Here is a 19,476-nt window from a genome sequence, read left to right on the forward strand (position 1 = left end):
GGGGGGGGCTTTTGTCATTCGCGCTTGGTGAGACGCGCCCGGCTTCACGGGGGGGTGGGAAACGCCCCGCCCGGTGCCGCTCCCAGGAAATGTCTTCTGGGGGCACCTCTGCGGGGTCCCCGGTCACTTCGGGCAGGAGTGTTTTCGGTTTCAGGGGATGTGACTCCCAGAAGAGTCAGTCTTTAATAAACTAGGAGGTTATAAAGGCTGTGAGACATCTCTCTTGGAGACGTACAAACACGTCCTCGTATGGTTGGAACCATGAGATGTGAATTCTCTTGTATTCATTTCTTTAAATTTTAAAAAGTATCGTTTCTTCTTAAGATATGTTAGATGTTTATGATAGGAATGTACATCTTTAAGTCGTGCTGGAATTCTCTGTTGAGTTCTCCACAAATGCTCTGGTGAACACCTTAAGGTAACCAATATATATTCTGAATTGTCATAACATGAAATCCCTGCAGAGCTGTTCTGAAGGCCTTGGGGTCAGTTTCAGTCTTGGTGGTCTCAAAGTTTCAGAACGGGATCTTAGTTTCAAGTGTAAACAGCTTATGAAAGCATCGGGATTGAGTTAATGTGCACACTGTCATGAGTTGTTTATCCTCTGAAAAAGTATTTGTGCCACTAATACATACTGTAGATACTGTGCTGCTTTATATTACCACCCTAAAGTCATGTTAAGTTTTTCTAAAACTAAGATGAATGTTGAACTTCTTACAGCCATGCAAGAAACGGCGCGAGGACGATGCTTCTGTAAAAACAATCACAACATATTTTTCACCTTTATCAAAACCAGTGGATAAAGTGTTGTCACCACCAAAACCCAACAACATATTGGATTATTTTAAAAAGCCATCTCTACCTGAGAAAGCTACATTGCCAGTTGTAGCTGGTGAAACTGAAACACCATTGGATGCTGATGACAACAACTGTAAGTCACCTTTTAAACCACCTTTGAAGAGGAAGAGGAAAAGGAAGAGAGTTAATAATAAGCTAAGAGAGATGCAAGAATCTGAGAATGAACATGAGATAGAAATTAGTAATGATGTCAGCAGAGAAACAACAGGACTGGAACAAGACAGTAATGATTTTATTGCTACTTGTACTGTAGTTGACCATAAAAGTGCAAGAGAATTAGCAGAAGATTATGTCCAAAGAAAGGACTTCTCTGATGCTGTCATCAATAGAAAAAATGCTAAGAAAGTTGGTTCTGAAATAAGTAGAACAAAAAACAGGATAAAAAAATCAAGGAAGAGGAAGCACAAAGCAAACATGGATTTATCTGAAAATTTTTCATCTGAAGACCAATTGAATGAAAAGTGTAAAAAAGAAGCTGAAGATGACAAAGAGATTGTGTCTCCTACAATAGCAGAGTGTGACATTGCTATTAATGACTCCAGTTTTGAAGTTCATATGGATGATAAGTCATCACAGGTAAATAACAGTATAATAACAGTGTCATTTGAGGACTTCCTGAAGAGTCAGGGAGAAAGCAGTGTAGAGCATGTTGAAGAAGACACAAAGCCAACAATGGACAATTCTGCTACAACAAATGAAATGGACAAAAGTGATAGTGACCCAGAAAAGTGTGAGGAATCTCAGCAGCTGCCACTTAGAACAGTCACTGTCCTTGCACAAGTTCACTCCATTCCCCCAAAATTACCTCCATTAACTAAGGAGCAAAAAGGCTCTAGGAAAATAGCTTCCATTTTTTTGAAGCAGAAAGGAGCTGTAGGGGAAAAAGAAAGCAGCCCACCCCTCTTGGACAATGAACAAACTGAACAAGTGTCTCAGAAAAGGAAATCTAATGTAGTTATTGAGGAAGAAGAATTGGAGTTAGCTGTGCTAGAGACTGCAGGGTCAGATCCTTTGAAGCCAAAATGTACTGTGGAAGAAAGGCATCAGTTTATGAAGGCGTTTAGACAACCAACACCAGATGTAATGAAAAGTGGAGTTAAAAAGGCTCCTATAAAACAAAAGCAAGGCCTTGGAAAGTCTTCCAAACAAAAAGAAGGACCTGAAAATGACATTGCTTCAAATAAAGGATTAGGAAGTGGAGTACCAGAAGATTATGTGGGTAAATATACACATTCTAGTTCTAAAAACAACAGAACTAAAACCAAAAGACCTAGAAAGTTTCAGAAGAAAGGAAACAGAAGAAGGAAGGTTTCAGAAACTAAGGAGGTTAATGTCTCTAATACTAATGATTCTAATGAAGATGAGGATTTGGGAGCTAATGTTCTTTCTAAGGAAAATGCCTTAGATGGAAGAATTTCATCAAGTCCAAAAATGAATGAGTTAAGGAGAAGTTTAAGGCAGAAGAAAACCAAAGCATCAAAAAATGTTACACCTAAAAAAACCAAGATTAGAAATACCTTTTCTGAAGATGAATTAAGCAGCTCTTTTCAGACTTCTACACCAAAAGCGAGAGAGCGAACCTCGAGGAAAAGTCATGTGTATAAAGCTGAGGTGATTACCCTGCCCTATGATGGGGACAGCCCAATAAGGTAAATAAACATTTTAGAGTATATTCTACCTTATTGCACTTTTTCTGGGAGCATTTTAATAGTAAGACAGATCTATAACCTGACTGGGATGCATACCAGAGATGCATGAATACTGATTGTGTGGGATGAGAACCAGAGTTGACTCTGTCCCTGTGCTTACACTGAAGACATTAAAAAAACCCCTAAGCATTAAAAAAACCCAACCAGCCAATAATTGGGGGGGTTGCTTCTCTTTGCAGCACTGTATTTTTAAAAGCTTTTCAAAATGAGACTGAGAGTAGCATTTCCCTTTCTTAAAAAGTAATAATTTAATTATACTTTTTTCCCCAATCAGAATGAGGTTTACACGCATCAACCCAGCTACAAAACCAAACAAAGCTGGAGCAATGAAAAAGGAAGAGTCTAACTCCAAAAATATAAAGGTAGTTTATGTAACTGTTTGTGTTTCAATATTTTGTCATTTACTAAATGCAAATAATTGTGTTAATATTCAGTATTGTGTAATAGTCTAATACAATATGACAGTTTTCAGATGCCCTATGGAATGAGACTGTTGCTGTGATTTATGATGGAATCTGAGCTAGTTTCTTGTACAGTCATTGTACCTTAGATTTTAAAATATGTTTTATCTACTTTTCATAACAGAGAAATCCAGTAAGATAGTTCTGCAGGTTGTCAGGATGGGACATAGTGTTTGGACACAGCAGAACAGCTTATGCTTAATAACATCACTACCCGTATTACCTTTGTTCTGTGGACAAACAGGAGGATCCTCTTGTTTGGCTCTCACTCCTTTTTGAAAAGTATTTATATCATCATTGTTTGCTCCTCCTTTCTGTCCTTTCATTTTCGTTTTGATACAAGGAAAACTTTATAAAAAACACCTGTTTATATGAATGCGAAAAATTACATGAATATGTGAAATACCAAATATGTTGCTATGAATTGCAAGGTGTTTTTTTCTTTTGTACTTTGTTAGCAGATGAGCTCTACTTCTAAAAATATATCCAAAGCAAAACAGCTAATAGAAAAAGCAAAGGCCATAAGGCACAACAGATCAAAGGTTATTGAAGACCTACCAGCTCCTATGAGGCGCTCATCTCGTCAGCGAGTTCTTGCTGAAAAGAAAGAAATACAAGAAGATGAAGTAAGTCTGTTTACTGTGTAGGGGAAAAACGTTTTTATGTTTTTGTGATTCCTTTGAGCAACAAAAATGATTCTTGCAAATGTTTCTCTCAAATACTCAAATAAAGCGGGTGTCTGTGCAATGGTATGGTACATGGCAAACAGTAAAGTGTGCCAGGCACAGACTGGAAAGCTCATCCTAGTGCAGCTCTGTACAGTGCAGCAGATGGTCACACTTCAGAAGTGACTTCTTCCTGATGGACAACAAAGTATCTGTTTCAAATCTGTATGTTTTAGATTTCTAAATTTAGATGAGAGTAATTTTAGCCTTCATTTATATATTAGAGATCTTACTCAAAATACTATTTCTCTGCAGGAAACAGTAACAAAACTATTGTATAGTCTCCAAATTATATTTGCTAACTGCAAAGCCCATAACAGTTTCTTCACTTCAGTCATCACTAAATCGTATCGTTAATAATGGAGGAAAATTTGTGTTTCCTTTCTTATTTTATTTGCTTTCCCTCTAGGAATCAGTCATAATTTTAGATTCAAGCCTGGATAATGACACCACAACAGTGCAGAATGTGAAACAAAAGAATCTGCGAAGCTTAAATGATGTTTTGGGGAAAAAGACTAGAAACTTGAAGGTTTCAAAGAACTCAAATGGTAATTGGGTTCTTCTGAATGTATTTTATTTTTATTACAGTTATTGGCTATTATAAGTTTATTTTATAAAGCTGACTTTGCAGTACTTTTGTCTTCTGATTTTTTAAAGAAAATATTCCAACATATATACCTTTTATTTTTATGATATGAGTTAATAGTGCAGAGGTTATTTACATGTGCTGCTTTGATTTTTCTTCATTTGGAGAAAACTGTTTGTTTGAAAAGCTTCCAATAGTACACCATGTTTTGTTACCTTCTAAGTTAAGGGATTTTTTTGGTACTGTTCCAGAAAACAACATCCATAGTGATGAAATAACTAGAAATAAAACTATAATGAATTTTGTGAAAATACACAGCTCTCCCTTTAAGAAACAGAAATTCTCTATTGTTATTAAATTGAACATAGAGACAGTGGAGAAGTAAAGTTAGAATCCTATATCTGTGCTAACTTAGTACATTTTTTTTTTTCTTCTTTTTAAAGGAAAACTGGGATATTCATCTTCCTTCCCAGGTAGAAATGCTCAAAACTCTGCAGGTGAACCAATTGTGATCTTTGATGAAAGCAGGTCAGTTTTCAGGATTCCAGTTGCTTAAGAATCAAAATCTATTTCAAGGTTACTTTAACATTCTTCTCATTTTAAAAATTTAAATACACTTACGGAAGTGTGATTTAAATGTTTGTGGGTTTTATACTGATCAGTATGCTAATCTGCTTGCAAAATATTGGGGGTTTCCTGGGGAGTTGTTTCCTTAACCATTGTTGAGTCATTTTTAGATGGTTGGAAATGTAGTTGATGACTGATTAAAAAGTAATCCTAAATTGCATCTAAAAAAACAAATCACAGCATTATAGAATGCCAGGTTGGAAGGAATCTCAAGGATCATCTGCTCTAACCTTTCTAGGAACTAAATCTCATAACAAAAAATAAAATTAAATGTAAACTTACTACATTTAAATTAATTTTAGTGTTTGTCCAAGACTATTTGTAATTCATGTGTAAAAGTGAATGTGATTAAACTGTATTATAGGACTTAAACTGTTGGTAGTACTAATGATTTATTCTTTTTTTTTTTTTGTCATTTCTATTTTCATTAAAGCCAAGATGCATATGAAAATTCTCAAGATGATTATCAGTTTAGAGCAAAACGTGAGTTCCTGATGAGTGGATTGCCAGAGTCACTGAAAAGACAGATTGCAAAGAAAGCAGCAGCACTGGAAGCATACTCTCTTGCAAGTTCCTGTTTTAAGACTGTTGTTCATGTCCAGCAGAAAGATGACTGTAAGCTTTTGTTCAGCCTTTGTGTAAATGCTTACAATAATTCCTAGGAAATCTGTGCAGAAAAAAAACTTGAATGGCAGAACTTATTACGACTGGAATAGCTGGTAGTTCCCTCGTTTGTGTCACAGTAGGAAAGCAAAACGTACAAGCTTCCAGTGAGACTTTTTTGAATGCACAATTTACCAAATAAATTGGTGCTAAAGTCATGTACACGTTTAGAGGTGAGGATGCAAAATCCTTAATATTTATTCAAAAGTCTTTCAAGTTCCAATTTGGAGAGTAAAGATCATGTTGGACTGATTGGGGCAGAAACCATTTCCCTCTGACAAAAGCCAAGTATTTCTCAGAAGAGAAAAGAACAGCTCATTTTTTTCCCCACTAGTGAGGGAGTGTGCTACAATGTTCTTACGAAAGGGCATGACAGAGCAGAAGGTAGAGTAGCACTTAACCGAGTTTATATTGCAAACCAACCAATAAACAAACAAAAACCTTGGTTAGGATCTGTCCTACAGAGACCTGGTGAGGGCACAGTTATTTAGAGCAAGCAGAGCCCAAGACTAACTTACTGGAGAAATGTATGGAAAAACGGGCAGATTTGTTCTGCTTGTGGGAGGTGGAATTAATAAAGATAAAACACTGATGCAGTGTAAGTTAAATAAGCTTGGTTTTGATATTCTAAAGCTGTAGCTCAAACAGCATTTACTTTTACTGTGGGATGGTTTTGTCTGTGACTGTACCTCAGTTTTGTTAACTGAAGTTTCCTTTTATTTTGTTTTTGGTGGGGGTTATTTTGTAGGTTCTCCAATGTGGAAACTGGAATCACCTTCATGTCCCCTATTAACTAAGCTAAGGAAACTGAATACTGAAGTCACTAACATCACAAAAACCACTCTCTCACTTGGTCAGTTTTCCACTGTGAATTCCAAACTAACTGGAAGCTGTTCTGCACCTGTGGTAAGTACTTCAAAATGGGGGCTTATGTTACAAGAAGAATTAAAGTTGAAATTATTGTGTTACTTGTGAGGTCTTGTGTTGTTTTAAAAAATCTTGTAGTTTGAAACTGAATTCTTTTTTTGTACGTGGTTTACCCTTTCTGCATCGTAACGTTGGACACTTCTCAAGGATCTCTGTAAATGGTTTAACAAGACAACTACTAATTTAAGTTCTTTAAAACTGTTACTGTTTTTTAGTAATAATTTTATTGTATGTGTGTTACAGCTTTCTGGCTACCGACCAGTTTTTCCTGATACATTCAGGAAAGAGTTACTAGATGAGATCATGTTTTCTAACTCTCAGTTTCCTGTGAGAAAATACTTCTACAAGTTTCTGAAAAGGCAAACGGAACGGTTGGGTTTTGAAAACAGTCTGCAAGGTTAGTAACCTGTGTAGGCAAAAATAGTCATTCACACACTCTCTCTGCCATGAAACAGTAACTTGAATTTCCTGGGATACTGTTGCAGATAGATTTCTCCTCACATTTTAGGTAATTTTGACTAAATTCTTCAAGGATGACTTAGACCGAAGGTTGCAGTGGGCACAGTTTCACATTTTAAAAGGGTGTAATGGTTTTTTTTCTTTAGAAAGCAGAGGTGACACTGCAAATTGTGAAGTAAATCAGAAACACTCGGACAATTGGAAGGAAACTAAGAGGAAAAGAAAAGAAACAGAAAAACATAAATCAAAAAGGAGGAAACAAGTTGAAGGTACAGAGACTGAAATAAAATCTAGAGTTTCCAGGAGCCTTATTTCTTCTGTATCTGGAGAAAAACAAGCAGAGGCAGGACAAGCAATGCATTTTGGAAAAAACAAGGCCCAGAAAATAGACACTATGACAGAAGACACTGAATATTTATCAGAAGCAAATGCATGTTCAGGTAACTCTGCGTTTTCCATCTGCTTTTAATTACCTCTGCATTGAGGGAATGTATATATTATATATATGTTAGCTTTCCACTGCAGTGCAAAAATCCTGTCTAGTCTTAATATTCTACTAGACTGGATCAACTCTTTTGCATTAAGAACTATTGAAAAATGGATAACATTTCTTCTGCAGGTGTTGAAAAGGAAGACATGCTCTGGACAGAAAAATACCAGCCTCAAGATTCCAGTGAACTTGTAGGGAACAAAAAAGAAATTGAAAGGCTACACAGGTCAGAAGTGGGAGCATGGATCCATTATTAAAATAACTTCTAAAAAGCCTGTTATTTCATTAAAGAAGTGAAATAATTATTTTACACTATGCTTAAATAACACTTACAGGGTGTATGTTTGTGGTCTTTGCTTTGGTTTTCTTCCAAAAACTTGAGAAAAAAATTGTCAGTTGGTGTGAATGATCTTTTGGTCATAGTTTCTTTTACAGTAATACTTTGGTAGCCTGTATGGTATGTTACAAAACAAAAACACACATGAAATGTTACATTAGACTGTGGGATAGAATGAAATACTTCAGTAACTAATTCCCTTACAATTTTAATAAAAAATACTTTTTGTCAGGTTATTTAAGTTTACAAACTGTGAATGAGAGATGGACACTTGCCAGTACTTGTCTGTCCTTCCATACAAGCCTGCCTGATATCCATCTAATAGATTGTGCTTTCAGTTAAGTTTTCTGTGTGGGTTTAAATTATTGTTGTGGCTCTTACGGGGAATTTAAAGATCCATCTGACAAACACCACTAAATTATGAATTATAAAGCATTTTCCACAGTTCAAGTAGTTTGCTAAGTGGGTTGTTACCAATTGGCTAATGCAGCAGAGAATGAAGGAATCCTCTTTAACAAAAGAATCAAACCCTGCACAACTTTTTTTTTTTAATTTTATTTGGAAGGGCTTGAGAAGTTTCTGAGAGGCTGATGAAAGTGGCTGATGTCCCCTTGTTTTATGTTCTGTTCCATTTAAAATTTGTTCTCTTTATTCAGCAGTAATTTATATTTTTTTGTTCTGTTCCTTCCTCTTACAGTTGGCTAAAAGAATGGAAAAAAAGAGCTGATTGGGAAGAAAAAAGAAATCAGAAAGGGGAAAAGGAGGACAAAGAGCATCAAGGTGCTGATGGAATTAAAAATTATATATGTGTGTGTGTATATATAGCTTGTGTTTGTTAAAGTTGGTGTAATAATTACATTAAGTGGTAATAGTTTGAACAGTCCTTTCTTCTGTTTTACATAATTATACAGATTCTTCAGACAGTCTTGACTTTAAAGATAGTAAATCTGATATGGAGGAGGAGACCAGCCTTTGCAACACAGTTCTGATAACTGGCCCGCCAGGAGTGGGGAAAACTGCTGCAGTGTATGCTTGTGCTCAGGAGCTTGGCTTTAAGGTCTGTGGGGTCCTTTCCTCAGGACCAGTTTTCTTATTTGTAACTAGTGATATGAAAGCATTTGTACTACAAGATGTCTAAATGTTTTCATGTATATTAAATACCACTGCAGGTATTTGAAGTCAATGCCTCTTGCCAGCGTAGTGGTAGACAGATTCTGTCTCAGCTGAAAGAAGCTACTCAGTCTCATCAAGTGGACAAAAAAGGCATTAATGCACATAAGCCTTGTTTTTTTAACAGTTATAGCAGTGCCAAATCACCAAGTAAGTTTAATGATTATATCTGGGCTTTTGTTGTTTGGTTGGGCTTTTTCTGGGTTGGTTATTGTTGTTTTTTTCTAGGAACTGAATTCTTAAAACAATTGTTAGATATCAGTTATTTAAAAAAAGATAGTAAATTTCAGTTTATCTGGCCATAATTATAAGAAATGCTTCAATGCTTTGTTGGTTAAAACAACTACATACCAAATTACAAAACTACTTTCTCAAAATTACTGATTCTTGATTATCTTAAGGTATTTTTGTAGTGGTGGAGTAAGTGCTATGGAACTTAAATAGGACTTAAAGCATTCCCTATAACAGGATAAAAGTAAAATAAGCAGGAATCAGCACAGTAAACCTGTCCTGTAGTAGATACAAAACTGAGATTTGCTCTAAATTTGCATGTGAAAAGTTAGCTTGAAATTACATTTCCAGCTAAAGTTTAATATAAAATATATCTTGCAGAAAAAATGTATTCTCCAAAAAAAGTTGTTTCACCAAGGAAGCCTCCACTCTCACCTAAAGGAGCAGGATTAAAACGAAACTTGCACCCTAAAACACTTGCAAACTATTTCAAAATTTCTTCCAAACGTAAAAGTAATGAAGAAGTAACTGCTCAAGAAAAAAAGGGTAGGTATGGCAATTTAATAATCAGTTACCTTTGGAGATGGAAATGCTGCACATATTACTGTGTGTGGGGAGCTGTGTGGAGAAAAGTATTAAATTAATTAAAAACTGGCTCTAGGAAAAAACACCTTTAGTTATCTCAGTGCCCATTTCAGATGGGTGTGGAATGGTCATTGTGCTAGGTGTATATAAATTATATGTATATAATATATATATCTCAAATATTGGCACAGATTTAGGAGGTCCTGTAAAGCTACTAATATTTTATTACAGACTGGACTTTAGTACACAGAAAGACACTCTGAAATCTTTGAGTCTCTTAATAGCTGAAGGTATATTTCCAAATGTTTCATGGGATTAGAAAGTCTTAACGACAGGTTTTTAAGATCAAAAGAATACATTTGGACAAGCCAGCAGTTTTTGCAGACACTGCAGAGGAATGCATGAGCAAAGTGCTGGGTTGAATCGGGGCAGTCAAGAACGGTCCTTGAATTTTCAGACAATCAAATTGCATTGTCTTGAAGGACTGACATCAGCTCCACGCCCACACATCACAGGTCACAAACAGGTTAGGTGCAAAGTTAATTTTAGAGAGTCAGTTCCTTCACCAAATACTGCTTAGTTCCAGCAAATTTGTTGCTTGCTTTTTTTTTTTTTTTAAATAAACAACCAAAACAAAAAAAAAAAACCAAAACAAACACAAAACAGCCATCAGAAAAGGAGGTAGGTCAGATCAGGGTAGACTTTCTTAATTAATACATAAATCAATAATAAAAGGATCTTTTTGAAAGCAGTGTTTGGAAAGCTTATTCAATTGTTTCAGTCTTTCTTTACCTCATGCTCAATTTTTCACCCATCTGCAGGAAATATTCAAAATTCACATGAAGAAAAGAAAGATGCCCAAGTTAAGTCAATTAACAAGGAACTAGAAGGAGGAGAACACAACAGAAAAAGTGCAACATCTCTCATTCTTTTTGAAGAGGTAAAATTCACATGTCATCTGTTGATGTGAGCAGTATATCCTTTCATTATGTTTAAAGACCTTTAAACTTTTTAGACTTTTTGTTTTTTTCCTCCCTGAGGCCAGTAACTTCCACTGCTTGTGCATGTTCAAGAAATCTGCATTAGTATTAAGTCCCACTCAGTCATTAACAGTATCACTGCGTTCACATTCGTCACTGCAGCTTCAACAGCTGTTGAAGTTTTGTACATCATCTGTTTTCTATAGGTGGATATAGTATTTGATGAAGATGCAGGATTTCTAAGTGCAATAAAGACATTCATGGCAACTGCAAAGAGACCTGTGGTTCTTACTACCAATGGTGAGTAGTGCTGGTTACAGCAATTAGGCTTTATAGACAGAAGAACTTCATCTAATAAGATGGTTTAAATGGTGATGGTTGAATACAGCTCTTAAATGTAAAATTAAATGAATGGAGACTATTTTTAGTATTTTAGTATTTGAATAAAGATGCTGGCTGCTCTAACAGGTAAAGAAAATAATTAGTTTTGAACATAATGTTTTGACAGTTAACTGGTATCTCTTTAAATAGATCCAACATTCAGCTTGATGTTTGATGGCTATTTTGAAGAGATCAGCTTTAGAACCCCTTCCTTGGTAAGTCTGTGCTTGGAAATGCAGGTACATCCTAAGCAAGTAATTGTCAGTTGATTGAAGTTTGAAATGTAAATGTTGGTGTAGGGGAACATTTATCTGATGTAATATATCTCTTTACTCAGAAGACTGTTTTCAGTTTTTATGGAAGGATGTGTGGGATGGATTTGTCTATACATATGGAATTCTTTTTACTACTATGGAAGACTTATTTTTCTAACTATTTAGTATTTCAGAGAACTACAGTAAGAGTATCACTTCATCAGTTATTTTTGGTTTTAGGATGGAGTAAATTATTTCATGTATGATAGATCTAATAGTTTTGATCTGAAGGCTGACTATGCCAGTTTACGTTCATTCATGAAAAACAGAGAAACTCTTCTAGGAATATTAGGGGTTATTCCTTTAATGTAAACACTAATATTCTGTATAGAAAATAATTTTATTTGTTGCTATGTATTATATGAAAAAAAAACCCTAAATAAATCAGAATCAGAAGGAACTAACTTTTGAGACAGGGAATTTTTTTATATTAAATTGAAAGGTTTTGGGGCTATCAAACAACTGCAGAGTTAGAGAAAGAAATAAGAAACCTCTGAAGTGAATATAGTTCACTAAAACCTGCTCACTGGTGATGAGAAGCAAAGTGTACATGGTTTCAGGAACATAAGCAGATTATGTGAGGTTTTTTTGCTTAATGAGTTGGAATTCTAAATAGACCTTAATTCTCTGACGTGGACTGATCAGTAGAGTCTTCTGCTTTACCACAGAAGTTTTGATGTAACTGAAATCTAATGCACTAAACCAATCCTCTCTATTAAAAGGAAATGTATTGCAAGCATAAATAGAATAATTTGCTTCTGTGTGACTTACTGCAGTGTACTTGGTAGGAGTTGTTTTCAGTGGTCTTTGTCTAACTTCTGTTTAGATGAATGCTGCCAGCTACCTTCAGGTGCTGTGTCTGGCTGAGAATCTGCGCACAGATGTGAAAGACTTGGCTGCTCTGTTAACCACAAATAACTGTGACATCAGACAAAGTGTTCTCTATTTACAACTTTGGGTTAAAAGTGGAGGTGGATGCTTGAAAGACAAACATTTGTCACATCATGGTAGGTTGATTTAAGCAAAATAGTTCTCAATCTTAATATGAATTTGATTAAATTAAACCATTCTTAGACATGTATGAATAGATTGTAACTATGGCCTGGAGTAGTTTCCTTTTGACTCAGAATTGCCAGTTCTTTATCCATTTAGCTGAGTTGTAAGTAATTGATCTAGAAGAAGCAGAATTATAAAAAAAGGTGAAAAACTGGACAATTTGCAGACAGGCAGCAAGAGCAGGGACTTGGTCCCAGAAGATACACTCGGAGCATCCTCAGCACGTTGGGGTGTGTCAGACAGTGTGTGAGTGAGCAACAGAGGCTGGTGGAGCATCAGAGGAGGAACAGACTAATTCAAATGGTTATTTGCAAAGAAGGGAGAGCTGGTAGACTGGTAACACCTGGGGATGATGAAGGGAGGTGGGATGCAATTTCAGTTGCTATATTCTTTCAGAACTGCACCAGGAGGCAACAGTTCCGCTAACCTTTGTAACAGGAATCCAGGCAAAGGAGGAGGGGTGGAACCAATTTCATTATTCAGTTTTCTTTCCAAGTAAAGCATGTTATCTTTGTGCAGGAGGAGATGAGACAGAGAAAGCAGATCACATAATTCATCCTGAACAGACTGCTGATTCCAGGATTGACTTTTCTCAAGCTGATCCATGTCTTAAGGAGTTTCCAAAATGTGATACAGGCTGTGTAGAGACATTGCTTGGCCTTAAGAATATCCTGTTGCCTTCAGAAGATTTGTTTACATTTCTTAAGGTATTTTTGTAGCTGACTAGCTAATACTTTAAATAATTGCCAGATAAATGTGTGCTTATCATTATGAATGGCATCTTCTTAGAAGCAAGTATCTTTGAAAATATATATTGTAAAAATTAGATAATTTTGTCATTACTAATTAAAATCTGAACTTGAGGCAGTCTCCTGCAAGCAAAACAGTCCCTCACCTCATAAACACAAAGCCAGGAGTAAGAGATTTTCTGTAACAATATTTTCAATTTTAAAAAATATTTTTGTATTAATAGATTCTTCATTATTATTATTTTACAGCACAAAATCACAACCAAGGAAAAATGGAATAAATGGATGCAGCTGCTCACAGAATTCCAGATGAAGAATGTAGATTTTATGTATAATAATCTTGAACTTATTCTTCCCTTGCCAGTACAACTCATTTCAAACCAGTCTCAAGCCTCTAACTCTCCACTTGAAAGGACTACCATAGTTTCTTCAAAAAACAGATCTACTAATAGTTACTGCCCTGGAAAAAGGTCTAAAAAGACAAAGAAGCAGAAAAAGCTTAAAATACTAGATGATAGTGACTTATTTGATACTGGACTGAACTATTCAGCTGAATTCATAACTTTGCCATTGGATAGCTCTACATCATGTGATGAAGTGAATAAAGAGGAATCAAAGTTGTCGATAAACAAAGAAGAAATTAAAACTAAAACCTCAGCAAATAAGAGCTCTGCTCTGGTTTTTCAGTGTCTGAATTCACTGGCTGAATTTGTGGACAACATGTCATTCTTGGATTGCTGTGTAAACACTAACATCAGGGAACCACTGGAGTTTTCTAAAGATGAAGGATTTAATTGGAGAAATGGCAAAATCAAAAATGGTCTTTGTGATGAATTCAGTATAGAAAATACTGATTGGTGGAGTTCCCAGAGCTGCAGTGAAATAAAGGCAGCTATTGAAGCACTAAGTTTTAACAAATGTTCTGTTAATACTTCACAAAACTTAGAATCTTCTTTGAGTACCAGTAAAACACCTGAAAGTGATCAACTGGAGGGACTTACCTTGCCTATTTCAAACACAAGAAATTATGTATCCTTCAGTCAGTCGACTGAGTCAAGGTAAGACTTTGCTAGTATTTCTGGAATAGAAAGCAGTTATTTGTCAAGAAAAACGTTTAACAGGGTGTAGGAGTGTTTCATACCCATTCATACCAATATTAATGTTACCAGTCTGTTTCAAAAGGCTGGAATATGTTGTTCACTTTGCTTGTATAAGCTTAAAGGAACTGCTTAGCAATCTCTGCAAGAAGTGACTTTTCTGAATATTCTGACTATAATGTTCAGGAATGGTAGCTTTAATGTAGTCTATTTGCTTGAAAACAAACAGATTAACACCCTAAAAAGAATTTAAAAAACCTAAAGGAAATGGCTTTTTCAAGACAGACAGATGGACTGAAATGGATTCTGCAAGTACTAGACATGCAAATTTCTCATCCAGTGCCTGGTCATATTGAGACTGTATGAATTGCAAAGGTGTTGCTTAATGAAGACCTAACAAAGTTCAGAGCAAAGTTATTGCATTTTTTTTTGTAGTAACTTATGCTAACAAAGAACAACCCTTAATGTCTAATAATAGATCAAAGAATACATTTCTGCTAACAAGAGTGGATATGAAGGATGCTTTTTAACATAAACAGGTCATCATAAGTGAAACTGGCATAATAGGTGAATAAAACCTATTTAAGAATCTGAAAACGGGTTATCCCACAATGGATCTAACCATTTAACCTGTGACCAGGGTTGACCAGTATGTCATGACTTACAGATTGGATTTGATATTGACATTCTGGCAATTGTGGGACACTTTTTATTTTTGAAGACCACAGGTGCTTTCAGCTACACTGTCTAACATGTCCTGATCTTCAAATACAAAAGTGGGTTGTGAAGATGTTGCCAGATTAGACTCCATAGTTAAGCTGCGAGCATTGGCCAAACAAGCTGCTGTCCCTCAGCTTTCTGTTGAGTGCAGCTGTGATGCTGTGCAGGCTTCCAATCCATGGGGACACAGTTTGGGACATTAGTGTGTTTAACAGAGATTTATATTTAGTTGTTGAAAACTTGGATTTGATCTTAAAAAAACAAAAATAGGGACTGCACAGTCTTGAGCAAGAAACAATAAACCTGCAATCTCCATTTTAGCATTCACGAAAAAGCACAGAGGAGACTGGCAGTCATCAGAACTGTGTTTTCCAGAAGTCCTTTAAACCTGGGTAATAAGCAGGCCAGCTTACTGGAATACCTGCCCACTCTTCGCAGTATCTGTAGGTCTGAGAAGCTTAAAGAGCAAGGGAAGACTAAAAGAAGGTAAGTTTTGGTTTTCCTCAGTCTTGCTACATTTCAATATACAAGGTAGTTAAGAAGTTTAATAAAATACTTTGCCAAATAATTCTAGACAAGAAAGGTGAATGTTTGCCTCTCAAGTCATAGAATTGTTGCCTCATATTTGGAAATAACTTTGTCCCTTTATAGTCACTTTTATTCTTCTTTTTATAGGTTCTTGCATTATCTTGAAGGGATTCACCTTGAAATACCCAGACAAATGATAAACGATCTATCTCTGGACTTCCCTTAAACTTGGTCGCACCAGAAATACTTTGTGCCTAATGGTGATATTTTCACCATCATTTGATTATTTTTTAATTATTTTTTTTAACCACATGATTTTATTGTATATTCAGAGCCATTTGTATATTAAATTTCTATAAGTATTTAAAATAATGTATATATCTATTGTCATGATATTGCCCTCCACAACCGAAATGTGGGTTGGTTTGGTGCTTGTCCAATAAGTGCATTTATAACATTAAATGCACAAACTAATAAACGGGGACATCAGATCTTTCTCTGTAATTTGTTTATCACATATCAGCAAGTCCTTTTGTAAAGAGCAACTGTCACAACTTCACCAGCAAAGTTGTTTGGTTTTTTGGTTTGTTTTGGGTTTTTTTGAGGAGACCATTTTACTAAAATAAGCTTGTTTATTTCTGAATTTGCAGTTAATTGTGAAATAACCCATGGTGGGAGGGGACAGGGAGAGGATGCAACAGTCTTCTAAAATGTAAATGACTAAAAACAGCTCTATACCATAACAACTGGGTAACAAAGCCCTTACAAAGCACAGTGCTTCAGTGCACATATATTTGTATAAGTTGGTTTAATTTCATTCTTTTCAGCTGTCAGATCTGCATGTTAATCTCCTAAAATGGTAGAGAAGTGATTACTGTAGCTCAAGATGGACTCAATAGGCAAGATTTTGTAAATATCAATTATTCCAATGTTACTTTGGTTTCAGTAATATTTAACTACTTCTAGTCTTGTATAGTGTTATATTTTTATACTTCATTTTGTATTTGACAAGACTTCAGCCTGATTATTTGTGATTGAATGTTTTTATATGACAATAAATTTGTGAAACTTGGCTACAATTCTGAATATTTCTCTTGTATGAAAAGTAAGACTGCTAAAATGTAGTGTTTTCAGCCCATAAAGATGATGTATAAGGTTGTTTTTTTTTCAACTGGAAATATTTCAAGCATGTACTTTTCAGCCTTTATGTTGCAGTTGGACTGTTCCTCAAACTGAGTCAGGTTGGTGCTGTGCAGTGGTACTCCACTTACCTCAATGTTTCTGTAATAATAAGGAAGGTTATTTTTAGTACATTCTGTTCTTATATTTTTCATGTCTTAAAGGTGTTCAGGAATGAGAAATATTTATGAAAATGGTAAATTATTTTAAGGTTCTGCATTGGAGACAATAATCTTGATTGCTTCCACTTTCAGTGGACCAGAATTATCAAATAAGAATGAAACAAAGTGGCATCTGTTAAAATCTTACTGGGTTGTGTTCTTGTGTCCATGGTCTAAGCAACTTCTGTACATCTTTATAAAAATAAATAGAAAAAAAAATATTAAAAAGTAAATGTGTATCTCTTCACTTTGTAAAGACATCCTCAGTCTAACTAGATGACAGGGGGGAGCTACATAAATTAAAACCAAGCCCTAATAAAGTATTACTATTTTAGGAAATTCATAGGTAATTTAAAAGGCCAAGTTGAAATCAATGGGACACAACATATCTCCATTCAAAGACAACTCTCTGGTTCTAATAATTGCCTTAAGAATTTTTAATAGAGTCTCCAGGCTAAGGAGTCCAAAGGGTAAGATGGAATTCAAGTATTTCTCTTCTTGATAAGATACTTGTGTGAAATTACCACATAAAAACAGCTTAAGCTAGTTTCAATAAAAATATAATCTACTTGTAAGTATTTGAACTCAGATAAACTAGCATCTTTGCGTTCTTATGCAACAAGTATGAACACCTTGTGTATGCTAGAGGAAAGTATGTTTCTGTGAGGGATGGGCTGGTCTTGAGGAAAAGATCTCAGGCTGGTCTTGAGGAAAAGAGATCTCAGGCTGGTCTTGAGGAAAAGAGATCTCAGGCTGGTCTTGATTACTTGGCTTAAAATGAAATGCTTCTCAAGATTTATTCCAGTACTCCAGAAGTTGCGTACCTTGGATTTAAAATGTTTTCCTGCAATAGTTTGGGCCCTGCTTAGCAGAAAACACCTTTTCTTCCAAAACAAAAATCAGCTTCAGGCATCTTGGGAGTGACTGAAGATACCTAGAAGGGAAAAAGACAAAGCCTGTGATCTACTTAAACAAATAACTTGGTGAAACCAGAAGTAAAAGAACCCTGGAGTTTCAGAATGACTCTACACTCTATGTAAGCAGTAAATATTGCTAGATGTACAGTAATTTAAAATGCAAAAAGGCAGCAAACTTTATTGAAATCTCATTCATGTTTCAAGCTTTTCTTTCTTTTTACTGTCATTCCAATGTTGCTTTCTAGAATGCAAATGAAGCTGATGTTCTTCTGCAATCCCATCGGTGATACAGAAAAAAGCAGTTAAGGCTTGGGCATGTTCTTGCAAGCACAGTGTTTTGATGCTGATGCAGAGTAGAAGTAGGAGGATGGAAGGATCCTTTTACAAGCAAGACCATCTCAGGCTTTGTAAAAACTCTGAAACAGGGCAAGATGTATCTTGCGACCTGATGTCTGGGAAGGACGTGACCCTTGCAAGTCACAGAAAGACACTGAAGACCAGCCAGCCAAGTATGACACTGTAAGAAAAATCATGGGGCTTCTGACCAATGCTGAGGTTTTTTTTGATGGTGAGTTTATATGTTGTCTTGAATATAAATAACCATTTTGTCATACAGGTTCTCTTATTTTACAGGATTTGTGCGGACACTCCAAAAATTAAGCTAGCAAAAGAGCTTCACTGTGTGGCTTGCAAGAAAATTATCTCTGGAGAAAATTAAATCCAGGTTTATATTGTAGGATGCAACAGTTCTTAAGGGTAAGTGCTGAAAAGAGTTTATGTAGGTAGTTGAAAAACTTTTTAGATATTCTACTGCTGCTTGTTTCATGACCACGATATTTAACAATAATTAAAAGGTATAGTGCTATTTAGTGCCTAAAAAGATAGTCTGTAAGTATTTTCAACTGGTAATACATGTCTAATATAGTATTTTGTCATCTGCAGAGTTTAAAAAAGGTTATACATAAAGTTTACTGAAGAATCATGTTAGTGGAATTATAGTTGCTATGTTATACTGTACTATATAACATTACTATAGTGAACTATAATCATGCAGAACAGCTATGCAAATTAAGTTTAACCTGAAACTAGTAAAATGAAAAATGACATACCTCTTAATCTTTAAATAAACCTTCTTAAAAATCTTTTCCTCATCTCTTTTGCATTTTTCTTTTCTTAGATAAACTGAACGTCAAGTCGCAGCCTTTTTGGCATTGCCTTTACCCTGAACGGGGCCGGTTTTCATCTGGCTTCTGCAAACCCTGCAGCGCTCCCGTTTTCCCTGGGTCCGGGGTTTTTCCTCGCAGCTCCTCCGGGGATGCCGTGGTGCAGGTTGGCAGAGCTCTGCTCAGGGCAGGGTGGGCTCACCCGTGGGCTATCGATGGGCGGCTGCTGAGGGGATGCCGTGCTTTGTAATTATATGTATTTAGAGAAACATGAGGTGGAATTGAGGCAAACCTGTGGGTGCGTGGATGGGCAAGGTCCTGGAGACGGGCCTGTTGGTAACTGAATGTTGAGAGGAGAAAGGCGCAGCTCGCTGGGCAGCCCCGTCCGTTACCGACCCGCCTC

General features: G+C 35.9%; 2 protein-coding genes across 2 annotated transcripts in view; one reads left to right on the forward strand and one right to left on the reverse strand.

The window, feature by feature from the left end:
* Positions 1–676, reverse strand: part of CRLF3 (cytokine receptor-like factor 3) — an 11,703-nt gene extending 11,027 nt beyond the window's left edge. The window contains exon 1 of the mRNA XM_010002778.1: positions 663–676. Coding sequence (XP_010001080.1) covers positions 663–676 — 14 coding nt within the window. The remainder of the gene's footprint in view (positions 1–662) is intronic.
* A 26-nt stretch (positions 677–702) lies between these two features.
* Positions 703–16,026, forward strand: ATAD5 (ATPase family, AAA domain containing 5). Its single transcript, XM_010002779.1, has 22 exons — positions 703–2,507; positions 2,842–2,929; positions 3,490–3,654; positions 4,163–4,301; positions 4,783–4,867; positions 5,400–5,581; positions 6,378–6,535; positions 6,800–6,957; positions 7,166–7,455; positions 7,635–7,731; positions 8,540–8,622; positions 8,754–8,899; positions 9,012–9,162; positions 9,625–9,789; positions 10,650–10,768; positions 11,015–11,108; positions 11,340–11,404; positions 12,330–12,510; positions 13,079–13,266; positions 13,558–14,366; positions 15,447–15,611; positions 15,801–16,026. Exons 1-22 carry the CDS (start codon positions 703–705, stop codon positions 15,877–15,879), a joined length of 5,412 nt encoding a protein of 1,803 aa, XP_010001081.1. The 3' UTR covers positions 15,880–16,026.
* The last annotated feature ends 3,450 nt before the right edge of the window (positions 16,027–19,476 follow it).

The sequence above is a fragment of the Chaetura pelagica genome, unplaced genomic scaffold, assembly GCF_000747805.2.
Source record: "Chaetura pelagica isolate M959 unplaced genomic scaffold, ChaPel_1.0 scaffold47, whole genome shotgun sequence".
Taxonomy (NCBI): Eukaryota; Metazoa; Chordata; class Aves; order Apodiformes; family Apodidae; genus Chaetura; species Chaetura pelagica.

Excerpts from the sequence above, each read along its gene's own strand:
- ATAD5 (XM_010002779.1), top strand. The coding sequence starts at position 703 with ATGTTGAACTTCTTACAGCCATGCAAGAAACGGCGCGAGGACGATGCT. Across the intron at positions 11,405-12,329 it reads GCTTTAGAACCCCTTCCTTG|ATGAATGCTGCCAGCTACCT; the intron begins GTAAGTCTGTGC and ends ACTTCTGTTTAG. Across the intron at positions 12,511-13,078 it reads CAAACATTTGTCACATCATG|GAGGAGATGAGACAGAGAAA; the intron begins GTAGGTTGATTT and ends ATCTTTGTGCAG.